This window comes from Abramis brama, assembly GCF_963993115.1.
Source record: "Abramis brama genome assembly, chromosome: 5".
Classification (NCBI taxonomy): Eukaryota; Metazoa; Chordata; class Actinopteri; order Cypriniformes; family Leuciscidae; genus Abramis; species Abramis brama.
In genome coordinates, this window is record NC_139967.1 from 7,207,576 (window position 1) to 7,229,755 (window position 22,180).

At 36.1% G+C, this 22,180-nt stretch overlaps 1 protein-coding gene across 1 annotated transcript; it reads right to left on the reverse strand.

The window, feature by feature from the left end:
• Window positions 1-268: 268 nt before the first annotated feature.
• On the reverse strand, window positions 269-21,678 carry prodhb (proline dehydrogenase (oxidase) 1b). Its single transcript, XM_084115080.1, has 14 exons — window positions 21,305-21,678; window positions 19,760-19,968; window positions 15,947-15,981; window positions 15,715-15,864; window positions 14,753-14,817; window positions 14,530-14,646; window positions 13,190-13,263; window positions 12,809-12,890; window positions 11,378-11,470; window positions 9,458-9,604; window positions 8,513-8,688; window positions 4,532-4,630; window positions 1,563-1,651; window positions 269-635 (listed from the first exon to the last, which is right to left on the reverse strand). Exons 1-14 carry the CDS (start codon window positions 21,578-21,580, stop codon window positions 445-447), a joined length of 1,803 nt encoding a protein of 600 aa, XP_083971206.1. The 5' UTR covers window positions 21,581-21,678; the 3' UTR covers window positions 269-444.
• Between the last annotated feature and the right edge of the window lie 502 nt (window positions 21,679-22,180).

Here is a 22,180-nt window from a genome sequence, read left to right on the forward strand (position 1 = left end):
TTTACATTTTTTATATTTATTACAATTAACTGTCAAATCATATTTATCATAATACTTGATAAATATGTCTGACCAGCTCTAGATGCTACGTTTTCATAGTTACCAAAAATAAAACATTCAGACACATTATAGTAATGAGAATTTTGAGGCAAAATGTGCTTAATTGTCATGTAGCAATGCAAAGACTTGATTTGGAAAAAAATAGAAAAGATTCTAAAAAAAGGCTTCATTTTTGTATGCAAAATACATCATTTCTTATTTTGTATTTGTGATTTGTGTTTTGTGAGATTCACCCAAGTATTTTTTTTTTTAAAATAAAGGATCCTATGTGTGCTATATCATAAAGAACAGCCTCAGTGAGAGTGGGAAAAAAGATTTATGAATGGATGGGTGAACAAACAAAAAACAAAGGTAAGGAGTCTCTGGTGAGAAGTAGAGTGTGTTTTATAACGCAGGTGTGTAGAAGACTTCTCCAGTGGCCAGTCGGCGCATGAGCTCTTTCCATAGGAGGTCTCTTTCCATCTGCACTCCTTTCATAAAGCCACGGTTCTCCTGAGCCCGGCGGGACAGATAGGGAATCACCTCGTTCACCGGACCATATGGAACGTACTTGTACACTGGGAATCCTGCCTGAGCTAGAGATATGAACAGATAAGAAAAGAATACCAATTTATCAGGGGTTTGTTGTTTTTTTATATCCCTTTCATTGACATACATTTTATAACTGTACTTTTGATAACACTTATATTGTATACTTTCATTAAAAGTACATATTAAATGCATGCCAATCAATGATTTAATGTTAATAAAAATCATATAGACAATAAATATATAGCTTAACATAACATATAAAAATATTATATATATATTATATACTTTCAACTTTTTATATACTTTTTTCTAAATTAATAGAAAAAATTATTCCTTCCTATATATATATATATATATATATATATATATATATATATATATATTTTTTTTTTTTAAAGGGGTTTATTTTGAGATAAAGGAAAGATGAAGAAACATGAAACAAGTACAACTATGAAAGAAATTATACTAAATTACATAAATTATACTACATTATTTTAATCCAGAATACTTTTATTTTTTATATTCTTTTTTTTTAACTTAAATTAAAATAAGCGTTAACTGAAATAAAATATATAAAAAATAACAACAATACTTATTTTCATTTTGATGTTCAAACATAACTAAACAAACTGAAATAAAAATGAATAAAAACTACATAGACAAATTTAAAAACAAATGACAAAAAAATACTAAAACTTCAACTAAAATAAAAATGAATAAAGAGATAAAAACAATTAAAATATTACAACAATTTAATAGCATCTCAATTACAATAAAATAACACTGGTTTAAAATGAACAAGCGTTATTGTAAAGTTTTGCTGTGATTTCACTAACGTGATCACTTTAGAAGTGAATTTAGAAACTCTGTGTGTGTGTGTGTGTGTGTGTGTGTGTGTGTGTGTGTGTGTGTGTGTGTGTGTGTGTGTGTGTGTGTGTGTGTGTGTGTGTGTGTGTGTGTGTGTGGTTCACCTAACGGAAAGCTGATTTGGTCACACATTCCCAGGAGCTGGCCGAAGTACACCTTCTTATCTGTGGGTGCCAGACCCATTTCATTCATCCTGTTAGACCATAAACACACAGAACGCCGTCACAGAAAGTGAAAAATGAGAGACGCCCCTTCGGCAAGGTCATTTAATACAGGATACATTCCGGTGATTGCTCACTCAAAGTTCCACACTGTCTTATCGGTTACAGCCATTACACGCAGGAACAAGACACATTCTGAGACACTTAGGCTGATATTAAGTGTGAATGATGTAAGAGGAGGATAACTAGTGTGTACTTCCATACGAATCATTCCCTGGCGACACTCTTTGACATTGTGACAGAGAATGTTAATGACATCTGTCATTGGGACACCTTTGTCAAATAAGGTTACACCCCTAAGGAGTGATTACATAAAATTAATGATTGAACATTACATTATTAATTTACACAAATTAATTTACTCCCAGTGGGATCTAAATGTACTTGGAACCATATATCAAAGAACAGAACCTAAACTACACTATAAATGTGAGTTTTTCTGTGCTTAAAGCTTAACAACTTGATGTCCAGATGTTGATCTAACAAATATCAACATGCAGTCACTTAATTTTGTGACTTTTCAATGTATACATTTTAATGCACTATCATTCAAAGGTTTGGGGTTCAGTATGATTTTTTTAAATACTTTTATTCAGCAAAAATGCATTAAATTGATCAAAAGTGACAGTAAAGACTGTTTCCATTTCAAATAAATGCTTTTATTTTGAACTTTTTATTCATTAAAGAATCCAGAAACAAATGTATCATGGCTTCCAGAAAAATATGAAGCAGTACAACTGTTTTCAACATTGATAATAATAAGAAATGTTTCTTGAGCAGTAAATCAGCATATATTAGAATGATTTCTGAAGGATCATGTGACACTGAAGACTGGAGTAATGATGCTGAAAATTCAGCTTTCCATCACAGAAATAAATTATACTAATTATCAAATGGAAAACAGTTATTTTAAATTGCAATAATATTTCACAAATTAATGTTTTTACTGTATTTTGGATCAAATAAATTCAGTCTTGGTGAACATAAGAAAAAATCTTACCGACCTCAAAATTGATGAAATATGACAGATTTCACACACACACACACACACACACACACACACACACACACACACACACACACACACACACACACACACACACACACACACACACACACACACACACACACACACACACACACACACACACACACACACACACACACACACACACAGGCGCACACATCTTTGTGGGGACTCTCCATAGACGTAATGGTTTTTATACCGTACAAACTGTATATTCTATCTCCTTACACTAAACCTACCCATCACAGAAAACTTTCTGCATTTTTACATTTTCAAAAAAATATAATTTAGTATGTTTATTAACCCATTTCCCTCATGGGGACCGCTGGCTGGTCCCCACAATGGAGGTGATCTCAGGTTTTACTATCCTTGTGGGGACATTTGGTTCCCACAATGTAATATAAACCAAAACACACACACACACACACACACACACACACACACACACACACACACACAGTCCGGTTCGCTATCTTTGTGGGGACTCTCCAAAGATGTAATGGTTTTTATTCTGCACAAACTGTATATTCTGTCCCTTTACACTAACCCGACCCCTAAACCTACCCATCACACAACACTTTATGCATTTGTACATTAAAAAAAACCTCATTCTGTATGATTTATAAGCTTTTGTACCCATGGGGTCCCCACAATGTAATATAAACCTGTGCGCGCACACACACACATACACACACACAAAATGTACCGTATATGTAAAATCTCTCATATTTTATGCATTTCAAGTACACTAACTTTTATGTACACAAATGTATATAAATCGTTATATAAAAAGAAAAATCCAGATAAATATCACCTAACTTTTATTGTCATTTCCAATCAAGCTGTAATTTTTTTGAAATTGTGCAAAAAAAAAATAATAATTATGTGAAAAAAATTCTAGCTAAGAAAATAGCCTTAAAGGAATAGTTCACCCAAAAATGAAAATTTGCTGTTAATTTACTGACTCTCAGGCCATCGAAGATGTAGGTGACTTTTTTTTACTCAGTAGAACAGTAAAGAAGATTTATAGTTGAAACCGTGGTCCTTGGTGATTCATATAATGAAGGTCAATGGCTACTATTTAATTTGAGAGTCACAAAAACATATACAGGCAAAACAAAAGTAATACCCATGGCTCCCGACAATACATTGAGGTCTTAAGAAGCGAAACGATTTATCATTATTTACAACCTATAATCCACAAAATAGTGCTTACTTGTGCTTATCCTGGATGTTGTAACATATCTGAAAAATTAAGATAACGTTCGCTTATAATAAGGTAACGTGTCATTATGCGACAGGAAGCTCGCGGTCCAGACTGCCATGAACGCGCTCACGACCGTTTGCCGAGGCTGTGGATTACAGGTAATAACGTTGTAAATTATGTTCAGTTTCTTGCACAGACCAATCCGTTTGGCTTCATAAGACCTCAATGTATCATCAGGAGCCACAGGTATTAATTTTGTTTTGCCTGTATGTTTTTTTGACTCTCAAAGTAACAGTAGCCATTGACTTGCATTATTTGAATCACAAAAGACCATGGTTTCAGTTATAAATACTGTTCTACTGAAGAAAAAAAGTCACCTACATATTGGATGGTCTGAGGGCGAGTAAATTAAGAGAAAATTTTCATTTTTGGGTGATCTATCCCTTTAACAAGATAAAGGAGTCAGCCATTGCGTTCTAAAATATTTAAAATGTCATTTCAACCACCATCATTTCCACCACAAAATGAATGGATATTTGAGCTGTGGTGGAAATGACATCTGTTCATGATGGGTCATACAGTATATAATTGAAAGTATAAAAAAAAAAAGTGTCCTACCTTCTGAGTGTATGCTTAACAGTGTCTAGATTGTGTGATGCCACCATGACATTTGCTTTCTTATTCTGTTCGATCTCCTCCAGCACGTAATCCAGACACCTGAAAGACACCAGCTGCTCATAAATCATCCTGGTTTTGGTCTGCACTTTCAGACAACATTTTAAGTTGACTGTTGACCGCCAAACACAAAATCTTTTGAAAAGATCTGATTTATTTTGAAAGCTGTCAGAATGTACCTTAATCATAAGAGGCTTACCTATGGTGAGATAAGCCAAGAGTATAGATAAATCTTTCCTGCCTTTGAAACATTCTGTCAGCACATAGACCGTCTGAATGAAGCACAGTTCAGGGTAAGTATGATGTTCAGATTAGGACCTTTATTTTACAAGTATTTTAGGACTGTTGATCTGGACTCAGAAACTACTTGGCCATGTCATCTCGCTCCTTAAAGAGAGGCAAAGTGGCAAAGTGAAAGTGAATCATTACTTTCTCATTAAATTAAGAATTTTGCCATAATTCTCTGTTCCAAAACAGAAAGTTGCCCACCTAGACAGCATTTTATGCATTAAATGCCAGTGGTTCTCAACCAGGGGGCCGGGGCTCTCTATAGCAGTGTTTCCCAACCCTATTCTTGGAGGCACACCAACACTACACATTTCCCAACTCTTCCTAATCAAACACACCTGATTCAACTCATTAGCTTGTTAGCAGAGAATCCAAGAACAGAAATATCAAAGCCAGTGGATGACAAGACTGCAACCTGTAGCCAAAAAAGCGTAACGGCTAATGCTAACGCTTGAATCGCGAGAAGAGGCTGAGGCTACACTGAATAAACCGCTTTTGTGAGGAAATAGCTTATAATTTAATGAATCGACTGCCTGTCCACTAATCTTCACCATGTTTTACGCTACACAATACTTTTTTTGGGAATGATATGTAGATTTTACTATGATAAAAATGTTATTTAATAAGAGAAGGCAGAGAAGGGTATGTCGTGACATGACTCATTTACGGCATTACCATAGGGTTTTTTTTTTTCTGTGTGGGAGTCAAGAGTACATTACAGAGTTAAAGGAAAAAATGGATACATTCAGTCCAGCTGACATCCTACAAATTTTTCAATAGATTCGTAATATTTACAGAACCTAGATTATTCACAACACACACACAGAAAAAGGGTGAGAACAAACAAAATAATATACAGGGTGGGCCATTTATATGGATACACCGTAATAACATGGGAATGGTTGGTGATATTAAAGTCCTGTTTGTGGCACATTAGTATATATTAGTACACACCACCCATCTTGAGGAGTTTGCCCCCTCACATATACTAATGTGCCACAAACAGGACTTTAATATCACCAACCATTCCCATGTTATTACGGTGTATCCATATAAATGGCCCACCCTGTATATATATATATATATATATATATATATATATATATATATATATATATATATATATATATATATATATATATATATATCCTGTATAATAGTAAAACAGAAGAAAAAAATGAAAAAAATGGGGTACAGTGCATTCTAGTGACAACTTTGCATCATTAGCGTTTTATTTCCAATAATAGATATGATTACATCTGTTATATAGTTACTCAATTTCCTACATATTTCATCCATCTCTTCCACAACAGAGCCCCTTTTTGCATTTTTAATCTTAAAGAAAAGGTAAAGATTTCCATCCTATATATTTCACTTACAATTGCTTTCCAGTCTTCTATAGTGGGTGAGGTTGAAGCCATTTACGAGTAAGAGCCTTTTTAGCTGCTACCAGGAATATTCTCCATAAGTTTATATAATTGGTATCATGCAGATCCAGATTTCCCAGATAGAGGGTATACCACTGGAATGGAATTTTGATCTTTAATATAGCCTCTACAGTCCTGTGGACATCTTTCCAAAATATGTGAATGACTGGGCATGCCCAGAATAAATGGTGGTGATTTGCTACTTCTGAATTACAGTGTCTCCAACACCCTGATCCTATTTCACAATGGCTCTTTTGAGCAGGTGAAATAAAAAATCGAATTATATTTTTCCAGGCGAATAGCCTACATTGTTGAGAGCCTGTAGTTTTCCATCTACATGTTTCTAACCAAGCCTCTTCTGTTATATTGATGTTTACATCTTTCTCCCATTTAATTCTGATATAAGAGGTGGATTCTGGCCAGTGGTTTTGAAGACAATGATAAAGTTTAGAAATAACCTTACTAATTGTGGTAGCCTTAAATGCAGACAAGAGTATCTTTACAAAATCATTTTGTTTCCAATTCCCTTTCTTATTTACTGTTGTGTTGAAATGGTGTCTTATTTGAAAGTATCTGTACATTACCATAGTATTTAATGAGTGATATTGTATATTGTCTAAAAAAAGTAAAAAAAATACAGACTACAACTGCATCTATGCATATGACGCTGATTTGCATTTTATTGAATTACCGAAAATGAGTGTTTTAATTATAAATATTTTGTTATATTGTATGTTGTTTAATGAAAATTGTATTGTGTGCCTAATGATGATGATATAACGCTTTTTAATGAATGATGGTAAAAAAAAGACATAATTTTAATGAATTAAATATGTATTAAATTACAATTAAGTTTTTTAATGTGGTTTTATGCAACCAGCAATGACTAGTACTTAGAGCTAATAGAGATATTCACGCTTTTTTCTGCAGTAAAGCACATTCCACAAACAATGCATTCCTACCGTACCTTTACTAGCGATATAATACCGAATATAGAACATTTATTCACAAGACCAACGCGCTAATAATCCACAAGAAACTAATTAACGTAAACTGTAACTCACTGTCATAAAACTTTAAACGATTTGAAATGACGTCACGGCCATTACATGATAGGCTGAGGTGCCTCACGTGATCCACGTTAGCCGTTACGCTTTCTCCAATGGCAAGAGATACAGACCCTCTCATCTCCCTATAATAAGACAATCTCTGGAAATATATGGGTCAGATAAGGGAGACATCCAAAATGTGCACTGTTGGTGTGGCTCCAGGAACAAGGTTGGGAAACGCTGCTCTAGAAGGCCTCAGTAGACTTTCAGGGGGTCACAAAATGATGCAAAACTTATTTAAAATAAGGTCAAACAACTTTAAAATAGCCAATCAGCTTAAAAAAAATAATAAAAAATCAAGATGACTGACATAATAAAATGATATAAATCCCCTTTCATTTGTCTTCTTCAAAAATTTTCATTTTTATTGAAGAACCAGGGTTCTCATAGTCTTGGAAAACCTTGAACTTTAGACCAGGCTTAAGACTAGTCCCAGACTAAAATGCATGTTTGAGCTGTTTTAACTGAAAGCAACTTGTACTGACATATCTTAAAATGTCAGTGCCATTGTTTTGTCTCAAGATGCACACCAGTATTTTTTTTTTCTAGAGCACATTTATAAAAGCTACTCAAATGCCCTAATTGAACTAAGGACTAATCCTGGCTTAATCTAAGCCCTGTCTGTGAAACCGGGCCATCCAGAAATCAAGTCTATAGATATCAAACAAATGTAATGTTATAGTACAATTAGAAATCAAGCGTATAATATCATTCAAACTATCAAAAAACTAAGCATATGACTAATCGCAGCTTGCATTTGAAATTTGGCTTTAATGTGAGCTAAGAGATGACAGAGATGTGGGCTGAAAGTGGGAGTCCATGGCCACCCTGTTCCAGCGGCCCTGCATCAGACTATTGGTATCAGCTGTGTGTTAGTTGAGTCTCTTGTGTGTTTTTTGCGAGTAGCTCTATTTGTTTTCCATGGGTGAGTGACCGTTAATGGAGCTGCTGACCAAGAAGAGCTTTTAGATGAGTCACTTAAGAGGGTCCATTTCAGTTCAGATGCTGCCGTAGAAAGTACACAACAAGGCAGCTCACTAGTTTTCAGGAACAGACTTCAAATGTGAAATTCTCAAGGAAGAATTTGGAACATTTCTTGCCTGTGGTACATTCTGTTAGTACATTCGTAGTCGGGGTTGATGGGGTCTTCGTATCCAATCTCCGCTGCTCGGCTTCTCTCCTGGTACATGTAAGCCCCCCTTACCAACTTGGCACCGAAACACCAGCCCTCCCTTCTCGATAGCTCAACGTCCATGGACACATTATCAAATGCCTCCTGAGCACAGAGAATTCATTACGTTGCAACAGATAACCTTATTGTAAAGGCAACATTTCAGGAAATTAAAGAGATAGTTCACCCAAAAAATAAAAATTCTGTCATCAATCACTCACCCTCATGTCATTCCAAACCCGTAAGACTTTCGCTCATGTTCAGAACACAAATTAAGATGTTTTTAATGAAGAAATGTTTCAGATTTCTGATGCCCCGAATGGTTTAATCCAAATTAAATCTATTCATCATATAAAGCGATCGTGTCAGAAGACTTGGATTAAACCTCTCGATTCTCTTTATGCACGTTTTGAACCATCAGAGTTTTGGGTAAATAGACCTTTAATGGAGGGACAGAAATCACTCAGATTTCATTAAAAAAATATCTTCATTTGCATTTCGTAAATGAATGAAAGTCTTATGGGTTTGAAATGAGGGTAAGTAATTGATGACAGAATTTTCATTTATGGGTAAACCATCCTTTTATTCACTTCCTTTCTCTTCTAAATTTAATATAACTTGTAAACGTGTTTAATTGTCACCATCATCATTTATTTCCTTTCAGGATTAATTTCAATGCAAAGATAGATTGCAAGCACCAGTGTTAAATATCAGTTTTGATTTTGCTTTGTCTAAATGTGATCCTGTTATTACAGCATGTTTTCTGCACAGCATCTAACCATCTCACTGTAGGTAAAGCACAGAATATCATCATCTGATCCACATTAACACCATTCATATGTGCCAGACGTGCGTGTGTGTGCGTAAGGCTCACTTTGAGGTAGCACTGATAGGTGTTGAAAACGACAGCTTTGTCTGTGTTGAAGATTCTCTTCATCTCCACAGTAAGTCTGCTGATGGCAGGCTGGAAATATGTCTGTTCAGCGTCCACCATCAGCCTGACGCCATTTTCCACCGCATGCTGTTCAGAACATTAGAAGCAGGCAGTGTAACAGTGAGGTAAAAACACATTCATCAGCTGACAAAAAAAAAGAGGAGATATTGCCACAGACAGCATCATTTTAATTGATGTTGCACCCATCTGTCCTGCCATAACCAAGGATTTGTCAACAAATAATGATGCTATAAACCTCAGCAATAATAATGTTGATGATACAGTGGTGCTAAACAATATTCAGACACTTAATGTGGCATTTATTTTAAAGAAAGATTGCACATGCACGCTTTTCAAACAAACATTTCATATTCAAAGTAGTTTGATAGATTTAAATGCTAAAACACGTTCATAATTAATGTGATGTTCAAAAGTTTGGGGCTGGTAAGATTTCTTAATGTTTTTAAAAGAAGTCTCTTATGCTCACCAAGGCTGCATTTATTTTATGAAAAATACAGTAAATACTAGCCTGGAAATCCAGACCTAAATCTGAAAGATTAATGGTCTAGCATCGACTAATGAATATCGGCCAGCTCGAGGGGCGGTACCAAGCATGCATTTGAAAATCTCACTGCACGCAATTGGATAACACTACGACCAATCACAACAAGCCCCATACGCTTAGCTACCAGCGGAGCTAACTGGTAGATTAGACTCTAAAACAGCAAAAACATCCTTCTTGCAAAGGAACGATTCGAGCGCCGTCTTCTGTTCCTCTTTTAGATAAAAAGCCAAGTCTAACTCGTTCATTGTAGCGGCCAAAGCCGTTTCAAACAACTGGAGTTCATCCATAGCCATCTTGCAATGTTTACTAATGACTTTGACGTCACAGCGCTGTCTTCATCTGTTTATCTCGCCTCTGGCCCGCCTATATCAGATAACCCGATGTGATTGGTGCAGCTTGGATACAAGGGCATATTTAATGAGCATCTTTACTCGACGCCAGAGTAACTCGCTGAGCAAAAGTGTAACAAGATCCTTCAGAAATCATTCTAATATGCTGATTTGCTGCTCAAGAAACATTTCTTATTATTAATATCCAATTTATAAACTGTTGTGCTGCTTAGTATTTTTGTGGAAATTGCGACATTTTTCTTCAGGATTCTTATACAACGTTCTAAAGAACAGCATTTATTTTAAATATAAATATTTTGTAACATTATAATGGCTTTGTAAATGTATTAAAACACGTTTGATGTTATATGAATAAAAGGATTTCTTTTTTTTCCTTTTTTTTCCTGACCCCAAACTTTTGAACCGTAGTGTCCATCTACCAGTAACATGAACTATTGCAGCAAGCCTACCGGGCGCCACAGCAAAATGGGTGCCCACTGCTCAGGGTGTGTCCATGGTTTGCAGTGTGTGTGTTCACTAATCACTACTCCTAATGTGTGTGTGCACTAACCTGGATAGGTTAAATGCAGAGGACAAATTCAGAGTATGGGTTACCTTCACGTCACTTTCACTTAAAGAAAAAAACTTTTATGAAATCTCAAAACTTTGTTTGATTTGGTACTTCCAGGCTGAAAAACAGGAAGCACTGAGCCTACTGCGAGTATCACAGCTTGTACTGCTTGTACCAGAGGCCTTTCACAGTGCGACATAAACCCGATACATGTTCCTCACATCAAGTCGACGGGGCGGAACAGCTCTCTAACCTCCGCACTCTGCTGAAGGCTTTCTCAAAATCAATCTCTGTTACATTCTTCATCCATGACTGTCTGGTAGACCATGACCTTCTGACACTCCGCATGAATACCACAGGAGAAACATAAGAGGAACAACAGCCAATGAACACACCTTCGCCAACACATCCAGACGCTGAAGCATCCTTTTCATCTGCCTTTCCTCTTCCTCCGTGAATTTGGACAGAAGAGGCTCCAACTGGCCAGTCTGTTCAAAATAAATTTATAAATAAATAAATATATAAAAAAAGAAAGAAATTCTGAATTTGAACACATATGGGTGCATTTTTATTTTTTTATTTAAGTGAATCTTAGTAATAATACTCATTTTTTTTCATTCTCATTGTTTTTTGGTTTTTTCCTGAACAGATGGTTTCGAATTATTGGTAAAGGGTATATTTTTTTAAATCAAAATATGTTCTCGTATTTCAGTTTACTTTTCCATTGTTTTTAAATGTGAACATGAGCTAGACAGACATCACATCTTGTGTTTTTTGCAGCATCTCGTGCATGACATGGCATGGCATTCAAACAACACGGAGCTGAAGTTAAAAGAAGTTTAACTTTTACTAGTTTGTCTCTAGACTTTGCTCTTTTTTCTCTTCTACTGGTCTGCGTCTCATGTGAACAGGCCCTAACATGCCTAATTTCCGCTCAACAAATGCCCAATTTCGGAGAGGAACAACCTGTCTGATTTTTGGAAACCTGTTCAGAAACAATATTTATTAGTGGTGCTTGCTAATTGTTATTGCTCATACTTTTTCTTTTTTTCTTCATACTTTTTTTTTTCTTTTTCTTTAACTTTAGTTAAATTTTTTGTAATTTTGTTATGTGCTTGTCATTTTCAATATTTAAAAAAAAAAAGTAAAAAAAAAATATAAAAAAATAATTATATATATATATATATTTTATCAGAATATTAATTAAAATATTAATATTATTTAATATTTAAAATGTTTAATTATTATAAATAATACATATATTTAGATTTAATTTATTTTTATTTCAGTTTTAGTTTATTTTTCAGTTAGTAGTTTTAGGGCTTCAACTTAAACATTTCATTTAGTTGCCAAGACAGCATTTCTAATTTTTCATTTAATGTAGTTTTTTTTATTATTATTTTATATTTATATTTCATTTTATTTTAGCTTTATTTCAATTAACAATTTGTTTGTTTATAGTTTTAGTTGATACTTATAACACCGATATAAAACAAACAATAACTCAAATCATTCATTAGCAACCACATAGAAAAGCACCAGTAACATTTTGTTCCAATTTCTTTTTTTTTAAGTATTATTTTTAAGCTGAAACATTCACTTTAACATTATACAACAAATAAATGAAGACTATCTTCTGTGCTTGTGATGGAAGCCTCTTGTTTCTCTTGCAGGCAAAACTCCATACATGTCTTCATAATCAAATTACCTGGGAAAACTGTGAAGGGGCTTTTGCAGTGTTTATAGAACCAATTAGACCATGAGAAATCCATAACCCTCTTAATTTATGCTGTGGTAAAGGTATCTGTTTCTTGCTGTCTGCCTACCTGCAGGTTTGGGACAACTAGAAGATTGGATATCTTTGTTCTCTCGTCGATAAGACTGTTCCAGTCCAGCATGTCCACCATGCTTCGGGAAACAAATACAATATATCATTTATATTTAAGCAGATGATGTTCTGAACATCAAATGACTGGCATGCATCATTACAGAACTGGTCGATTCAGTGGAGCAAATTGCTCTTATATGAGGTACAAAGGGGTTTAGTTGACTCAAGGGGGTCTAGCGGGGCAGTGTAATGGAGCACCCGTGGAATAGTCCTTGAGTAGCTCTCCTCAGTTCATAAGATAACTTCATTGTCTGCCATTGATTGAAAAGATTTACAAGTCTGAGTGTTAGAACAGCTACGGGAAACTGGTGTTTCTCACCCTGATGAGTGCAGTCGTCCATCAGAGAAGCAGCTCTGAATGTTGCCTTGAGCTCCCAGCCTGGCTAGACATATCTGCAAAGAAAACACACTTTTTATACATCAGACAAAACACTCCAAAAAGACTGTGATTAAAGGAAAAATTCATCCGAAATGAACCCACCGAAGGTTTAGAGTTCCATGGAACACAAAATGATACATTTTGAAGAATGTTACAGTTCTTAAGGCCTGTTCACACCAACTATAACGATAACTATTATAGCGTTCACACTAGGGGTTGCACAGACTAGTCGACTTTAATGCACTGCCATGATGCTTTAACCTTGACGTCGACTAGTCGCTGTTCATTAACTATACAGGGCGCAACAGGATAAGAAATCTTTGAAGTCCACTTTTACGTTTTGTTTCCAAAAGTTCAAATGACAAATAAATACACACTCCAAGAGCACTCCAAAAGATATTTTTGATTATGCCATCTGGATACTCGATATTGATCGGGTGAATGCACATGCAAGCAAAACTCTACAAAAAGTTAAAAAAAAAAAGAAAAAAAAAGCACCATTCCATTTAACATTCCAAGTTAAATGACTGCTTTGCATGTGAGGAAAATATTTTCAAAATTCAAGCTGAATAAAAAACTAGCTCTCATATATTATATGCACATCTTCACATCTTGGGGGTGTTTTGAGCCAATAACAACTTATATATCAGTGCTTTCAGCACACAAAGCTAATATATGGGGAATTTTATGGGGTTTTTATGGTGCTTTCTTTGTCCTTTTTGGAGTTTCACATCGCACAGTATAATTTTAATGTATGCAAAATAACAGGGTGGAACTTCTTCTTTTGAAAGAATTTCTCCTTTGTGTTCCACAAAAGTAAGAAGCTGATGACAGAATTTTCTGAATTGGTGCACTAATATAATGCACTTATGAGATAGTATAGCATATAATGCAATTATGTGGTAGTTTAGTGCTAAAAAATCGGAGCTATTAAAGTTCAAACCTCACGTGACAATTCATGTAGTATCACAATTGTACCCTTGAGCAAAACATTAGGTTTCTCTAGTGGAAATGATCTTGTATAAATGTCCCATGTAAGTTGCTTTAGAAACAAGTGTCTGCTAAAAGACTACTTAATTATTTATTGTCATGTTAATTACATTTTGCCATTAAAATGAATGCAGCTCGTACAGTCTAGTCATTGCTATACAGCCTGAGCCTCCAGTTGCTTGCTGCATGTCACATTTGTTACAGATGCCTTACAGTCCTTTTGCAGTATTAAACACGCTTAAGTGTCAGTTGATATGTGTGTTTGGCCGCGGTTTGAACCCAAAGCATACCTGCAATTGCTCTAGATCCAGTTTCTGCTCCAGCACCTCCACGCCGTCTTTCCCCTGCGTGGCAGCAAGGAAACTGAAAAAACGTCTCCACTTCACCAGCACCTCGGAGAACTGGAGCTACAGACGCCCGAGGGAAGGATGAAGAGCCCGTTTAGTTCACCAAGGTGACGGATTTTAACCTGTGTTTTCTGATGAATGAACCCTGCCTGAACCTCAATCTTACCAGGAACTGTGGGCGCCCCAGGGCAGTCATCTTAATAGCCGAGAAGCCATCTTCAGAACTTCCACCTGAGCAGGCAGGTGATTTTCTTTTAGAGTTATTTTAGAGGTAGGCTAACTGCAGCAATGAAAGTGAAACTGCCTTTTTAAGAGCAATTTTCCAGGAACACTGAATAATTCTATGCAGTTATACATAGTGTTGCCGGTGCATTTCAATGGGTGTTTCTCCAAAACTTCTGGCATAATGGAAAACAAATATAAACGCTTTCAAAAGTTGGTCAGCTCCATGCTTTCTTGGCACTCTTAAAAATATGCTAAAATACATACAACAATCATTAAAATTCACAAAAAAGATTTAAAGAAATAACAGGATAGAAGTTTGCACCACTTTCCATGAATAAAGAACATTTTGATGTCCCATTACTTTTTAAAAGAGTCTCAAATCTTAAGGTCTTACAAACTGAAAATCGGCTTGAAGGAAGCCTGAAAACGTTGTTTCAGAAAAATCTACTGGTTGCAAGACTGTTTACATGAGAGTAGAAGTGTTTTAAAACTTGCTCTGTGTGAAAATGCACACACTCACACCCCAAACTGTAAGTTTGAAAAGGTACGTTCTTGAAAAGACATAACTGCTTAAAAATTCATGTTTTCGTTGCCTAAAGTCTATCAAGAGCAACATTCTTTAAAAGTTGGATTTTCTGATGTTATCAAGGACTTTTCAGCTAGAAAAACAAGGAAGAAAAGTGTCTAAAGTTGTCATTTAAAATAATTCACACATGAGCACAAAATAGAATGGACTTCATTTTTAAGTTTTAGGCCCTTCTTACAGTAGTACCTGTTTGTGCAAAGTGCCCTACTTTGTGTGTTACGGTCACTGCATTTGTAGCTTCTGGCATTTGTTTTGCTTGTAAACTGAGTCCAATTCCAAAGTTAACAACTGGTCAGCTTTTACAGATGGTCTGTTACCTGAGGCTTTGATGCATTTCAGGAAAGTCTCCATGTGCTGGTCGCATTTCACCTCATCGGCATAGAAATACGTACGAGCGCTCGTCACGCCTTCACGGCGATCGCCGAACTTACGATGGGCTGTGAACTTCTTCTCCCGATGGTCAGCTCCTTAATGTCGAAAAGGGAAATTTTGACCTTTTGCTTCAATATTACAAAAGAATTGAAATATTAAAAATGTGCAGATACTCACCAGGGCTTTCTTTCTCTGATGTAGACATGCAAGATCTATCAGAAAAGAGAGATAAATTGACATTTTTAATAAAACAGGGGACTAATGAAACCAACTACTTGTTCTTTAGGTCTTTTTAGAGACCTTTAGCCAACAAAATGAAGAAACAGCATTTTCTGTAGAGAGGAATCAATAAAAACTGCAGAGGCTGCTATGAAGTCACTTTACTGTGGTGCACTTCTGCTATTTGTTTCCCTTCTATATTTCAGGGTCAGCACTTAGAGTCACACACTGACTCCCGCCTGATGTCTATGCTTATACCCATGCATCTCAACTCTCTGCTGTTCTACACTGAAGCTCAGGCCGGGCATTCAAACCAACTCAAAGGTTAGACAGCCACATGGGGCAGTGATTTGTTTAAATTGAGTTCCTGTGATCTCCAGATCCTTCGAACGGTCTCTGCACTTCCCCATCCACCCACACCGCCGCGTTTACTCTGCATGGGGCGGCTCAGTGGAGACAATGTTTTGACGTCTGTAATGTTCCAACAGGAAGGAATGTTGAGATGTTGATGGGGTCATTAGCGGACAGACTTGAGCCCTTCCAGGCTTAAAGTGCTCTTCTAAACAAAACAGAGTTATACAGGCAACATATGACAAAGAAAGTCGTCAGGTTTTGACCAGGATCTTACTCATTTTAAAATGTACCAGAGAGAGTGAGATCATCACTGTCAACTGAATTACTGTCAACATGAAGTAACTGAATATGAATGCAAAAGAAGAGAAATGAATGTTCAATGTGAAACTTCTTGTTTTACCTCAAAATCACAAGAGAAACAAAATGCATAAAAACATGTGAAAAGGTAATGTATTGAAATAATAGTATTTGCTGTAATTAAATCAAATCCTGTATATATTATTAGGAATTTATTCAATTAATAATGATTGGATGGATGGATGGATGGATGGATGGATGGATGGATGGATGGATGGATGGATGGATGGATGGATGGATGGATGGATGGATGGATGGATGGATGGATGGATGGATGGATGGATGGATGGATGGATGGATGGATGGAAATTATAATAAATTAAGTTGCCATTTTTTATAAATATTTACAGTATGCTCTCTCTCTCTCACACACACACACACACACACACACACACACACACACACACACACACGTATGTATATTTATATATGTGTGTGTGAAGAAACAGCAGTTTCTGTAGACTATATACACATACACACACACACACACACACACACACACATACATACACACACATACACACACACACATACATACATACATACATATATATACATAGTATTAACTCTAACGCCAATAAATGTCACTGTGAAATTGAAAAAAATAGAAATCATGATGAAAATAATATATTTAAGATATTTATTATTTATTTTTTCAAGCAAAGAGATTTTGTGGAATTGTCTTGGGCCGACATCAGCTGAATGTTACATAGCAGATAATTCCTAAATCAATACACGCAAGTCAATTACAGTTGACCAATGGTTGTTATTATAATAATGGCAGTCTGCACCAAACCAAGACATACCAATAACAGCTTATTCCTCGAAAATGATACAAGGCAGGAATGGCATCTGAAACTCATGGAATGATCAGCCTGGGTTCCTGCATATTAGATGGCAACCTACTCAAATGCCACATCCTCCAGCGTTCTCCCTCTATCACACCCTTGATAATGCAGAAAAGCCAAGCTGAGCACTCTATTCTGTATAACAGCATTACAGGATCCATTGGGGTGGATGTTAATGCAATATTGATAGGGGCAGAGGCTCTAAAACACACATCACGAACATAAATTAGCTTTTATTAGCCAGTGACCAGCCAGGGTCCTCTGTGGTTGTAAAGAGCATTTCCAATAAACGCTCCATTTCAGCTCATTTGTTCAGCGAGGTGAGTGATCGTGGAGATTCAGCGCCCCTTACAGGCAATGAGGAGAACTACACTTCTCTCTCCAGAGTAATCTGAGGAGGGACGCCTATAAAATTACTCAGACCTCTGACAGCGACTTTCAGAAGTGAAAGCAGTGATGTGGAGGAGAAGTCCATTTATTGGATCTCACTCTGTATCACTGGCTTTTCCTCATAATCCAAATGGCATATCATCTATATCTCCGTCTCTCTCTTCCTCTCAGTTCTCAGGCAATACAATTTCATTTATATTTCCAGCAGGAGACCCTCGGGTATGGCACTGACACTCTGTAATTTACAAAAGGTCATTGACAAGAACAAATGAAGACATTTTTTAATCAAATGTCATAACGTTGACACAGCTGTTGAAATGTAGGTGATGCTAATGGTTAAGGACCTGAGCTGGTAATAGAAAGGTCACAGGTTCAGTTCCAGCTTGAATGACAAAGAGGTACCCTTCAGAATTATTAAGAGCAAACCTCCAAGTAGAGATACAATCAGTAGACTGCATTTCTAACCAGACGGCACCTGCAATTAGTATTCAACAAATTGCATAAGTTGAAAACTGTCTGCTGTTTGCCAAATAATGCGTATGTCCAAGTAATGCAAACAAACAGGAAAATAAAGGATATACTTCTCCTTTTATAATTCAAATATAACTCATTTGAGAGAATATTTTTAAAAAGTTAAATATATATATTCTGTGTGGTTGCTAGGGCTTTATAGTTATATTATAGTTTTATTATCGCTCACTTGTGCCGTCAAACTGTTGTATAAACGCAATATCACATGAGTTGTGCGATATGGCTGTATATCAGCAGACTGTGATTACCTACGGCCGAATCACAGCCGTATCACACTGCTAATCGTGTGATATTGCTCATAGTTATTATTATTTTATTTTTGTCATTAAAAGTAAGAAAAATAAGCAAATTACAAACAATAGGGCCAATACAATTTAACAAAAATGAATTAAACAAATTACGTTTTTCCAGCACCGTAGTTTCAGGCACCGCATTCCCCCGATAATTCACTTCCTGGACAGGGATTTGTTCAAATCCCTAACCCTAAATATGAGCAACAGAAATAGTGATGAATCAGGTCTGAAGCATAAATAAACCTACTGTTGTCTCAATACAGAATACACTACTAAAAACATGTTCTCTAGTAGCAATAGAGAGCAGCTCTCTGTTTGCATGTGTACCATGAGACCAAATAACTAAACAGTGAGTGTTGATAGCTTGAATATAAGCCAATCAGAAACAATGGGCCTCGACCAAAACAACCAATAGGATCTGGGCACTTTGTTTACATCTGTGACAGCAGATCAAATCTCAGGCTATTTCTGTGAGCTCTCCGCGTGAGCACAAAACACAGCATGGCCATTAACCTCTAGGCCCTCTACCGAAAAGTAGTTAGTTTTATGCAAAGCAGGTCTTAAAGACCAATTCAGACCAATAGATTTCGGATGCACACTGCCATGCAAACTAGGAGGGCCAAGAAGGGAGAAAGTTTTCACTAAACTAACTGCAGGTTGATATCAGAAGAGCAAAAATTCTTAATGAGCCGCTTTAAATTAAGCACTATAGCTCTCTATGGAGCAAAATATAATTGCATTCATTTATATTCTGTTCTTAATACTGGTGTGATCTATATCACTGGTTTATTTATCTGGCTCTTAATTGGTCAGGTCTGGATCATGTAAATGCTTGCAGTTCTGCTGAACATCTTGAGTAACATTCTCCTATCTAGACGATAGACACTGTATTTTGCTCACAAATCTTTCCAGTCACCCTTGGTACCTACGATCGACGGAAGCAGCTTAAACATGGTAGTTTGTGGATGTAGGGTCTAGAACTACAAGAGACCACTTACTCCATCTCTTTCCTCTCAGCTTCTTCCTGTGAGAGATCCTCTTCTACACTGTAATCCAGCACAGCTCCCACTCCATACGCTTGGTTCTTCTGCACTACAGGCCTGATGGACTGATGGTCCTCGCCTGCCACAAACTGACCGTAGAACGTCATCTTCATAAACTGCTCAAACATCTTCTGTCCTAACAACTTTCTGCTGAGATCTATTATCTGTAGGAGACAGAAATGCACATTTTATAGTATGATCTGATTTCATTTTTAGAAATATTTAAATGGATAGTTCACCGAAAAATTTAAATTCTGTCATCATTTACATAACCTCAAGTTGTTCTTTGTTCTGCTGAACACAAATATATATATATATATATATATATATATATATATATATATATATATATATATATATATATATATATATATATATATATATATTAAAGAATGTTGGTAGCCAGACAGTTAATAGCCATTGACTTCCAATGTATTTTTCCTACTATGGAAGTCAATGGGGTCTATCAATTGTTTGATTACCAACTTTCTTTAAAATATCTTCTTTTGTGTTCAGCAGAAGAAAGAAACTCATAGGTTTGAAACAACGTGAGGGTAACACCCAACATTTTGGGGTGAATTATCCCTTTAAGAGGTGTCCTTACAGTTTGGGGGCACTAATGGCGCAAATACTAATAAATTGATGAGCGCAAATCATAGTAAATCACCTTGCATGATTCATTTAAAATCTCCCTTCACATACATTTTGCATCTGAAAGGGAAACTCCTACAAAAGCAAATGCAACGTGGTCAGCTACAAAAATAACCATGTCCGCACCTTTTCAGCGCTAATTTTTCACTGCGTGTCTTTAGTAAATCCTGACAGTAGTTTAACTCCAAAAGAGGGTTTGTGCTTGCGCAAGCTGTTAGTAAATCTGGCCTTTAATATGTTAACACCAAGGGTTTTTACCAGGGGTCTGTAAAAAATGTAAAGAACTATTTTCTATTTAAATATATTTCAAAATGTAATTTATTACTGTGATGGTCAAGCTGATTTTTCAGCATCATTACTCCAGTCTTCGGTGTCACATTTACTCCAGTCTTCGGTGTCACATGATCCTTCATTCTAATATACATAGAATGTATATATATATATATATATATATATATATATATATATATATATATATATAAATATATAATTTAATTTAATTTTTAATCTGAAGCTTCTTAATTTTTTTAAGGCTGAAACCCTGTGTAAACAATATATTCGGTGTGTTTCCACTTCCAATTTGCCTAAAGGTTAAAAAGACTTGCATTTGTCTCTGAGGTTCATTCTATCCTTGCCAGTTGACTCTAGTAACTCTACACACTAACCACATGACTTCTTCCCTGGCAAGGTGCCATTCCTGTCAATCATCCAGGACAATGACACAAGAGTAATTCCATTGAGAATTCCTCCAATACAGGAATTCATGGAAGTCTGTCACATGCAGTACATGAAAGACCAGGATGGTACTCTTTATGAATGCATTCTATAAGCATTAAATACATTACATACCTCTTTATTCTTATCAACCAGGATGTCATAGGTGCACAGTTTGAAAACTACCAAGCTTCTCAGTAACTCAAGAGTGTCTTTGCTCTTGTAGGCTTCTTTGGTCTGTTCAAAATCAATGGAGATGTTGTTACTGAAGGACACATGCTCCTCTTGTGTGTTTGTTTTGGTTGAATGTAACGCTTGCACACTCCGTTGATAACCATGATGAGTGGAGATCACAAAACTCCTGTCACGAGTCGCGAGCGCAAAAGCTGGAAGAGTTTTCCGGAGAGACATCAGTTCAAGACTTCTGTACTGACATTGTGCATAAAACAGACAAAGATCGCCTGCTGCTTTTTGGAAAGCACTCTGTCCTTGACGCTACCTGTGGGGTCCCGCCCCATATTCAAATCTGGGCTGACTGATTGGAACAAATCCCGTAACGTGCTTGTTTACTGATGTAACACACGCATGGAATGCCATAAAAGGAATACTGCTGCATAAACGTTACGTAAAAGAAACATCCCAGTTTTATAATTCTGAGGTGTAAATGAATATACATATTAATTTAACTAACACAGAGGGTTAGACTACACATATAATATAGACTATGTGATGATGTCAATACACCGAGGACAAAAAGGAATACACTGCGGACTGTTTATTAAATCTTGCTTTTTGTCGTTAGTTTTGATCTTGCTGTTTTGCTTGTTGACGAACGTGACGTGACATTTGTTGTGCACGTTCCATGAAGTTAACAGCGGGGGGAGCCGTTGCATTGTTGAAGTAGGCCTATTTCACTTTTACAAGACTGAGGGTAAACGATTTAGCCAATCTGACAAAACTTCTGGACACATTCGAAACTTATTCATAAAAAAATAATAATAGCGATTTTTA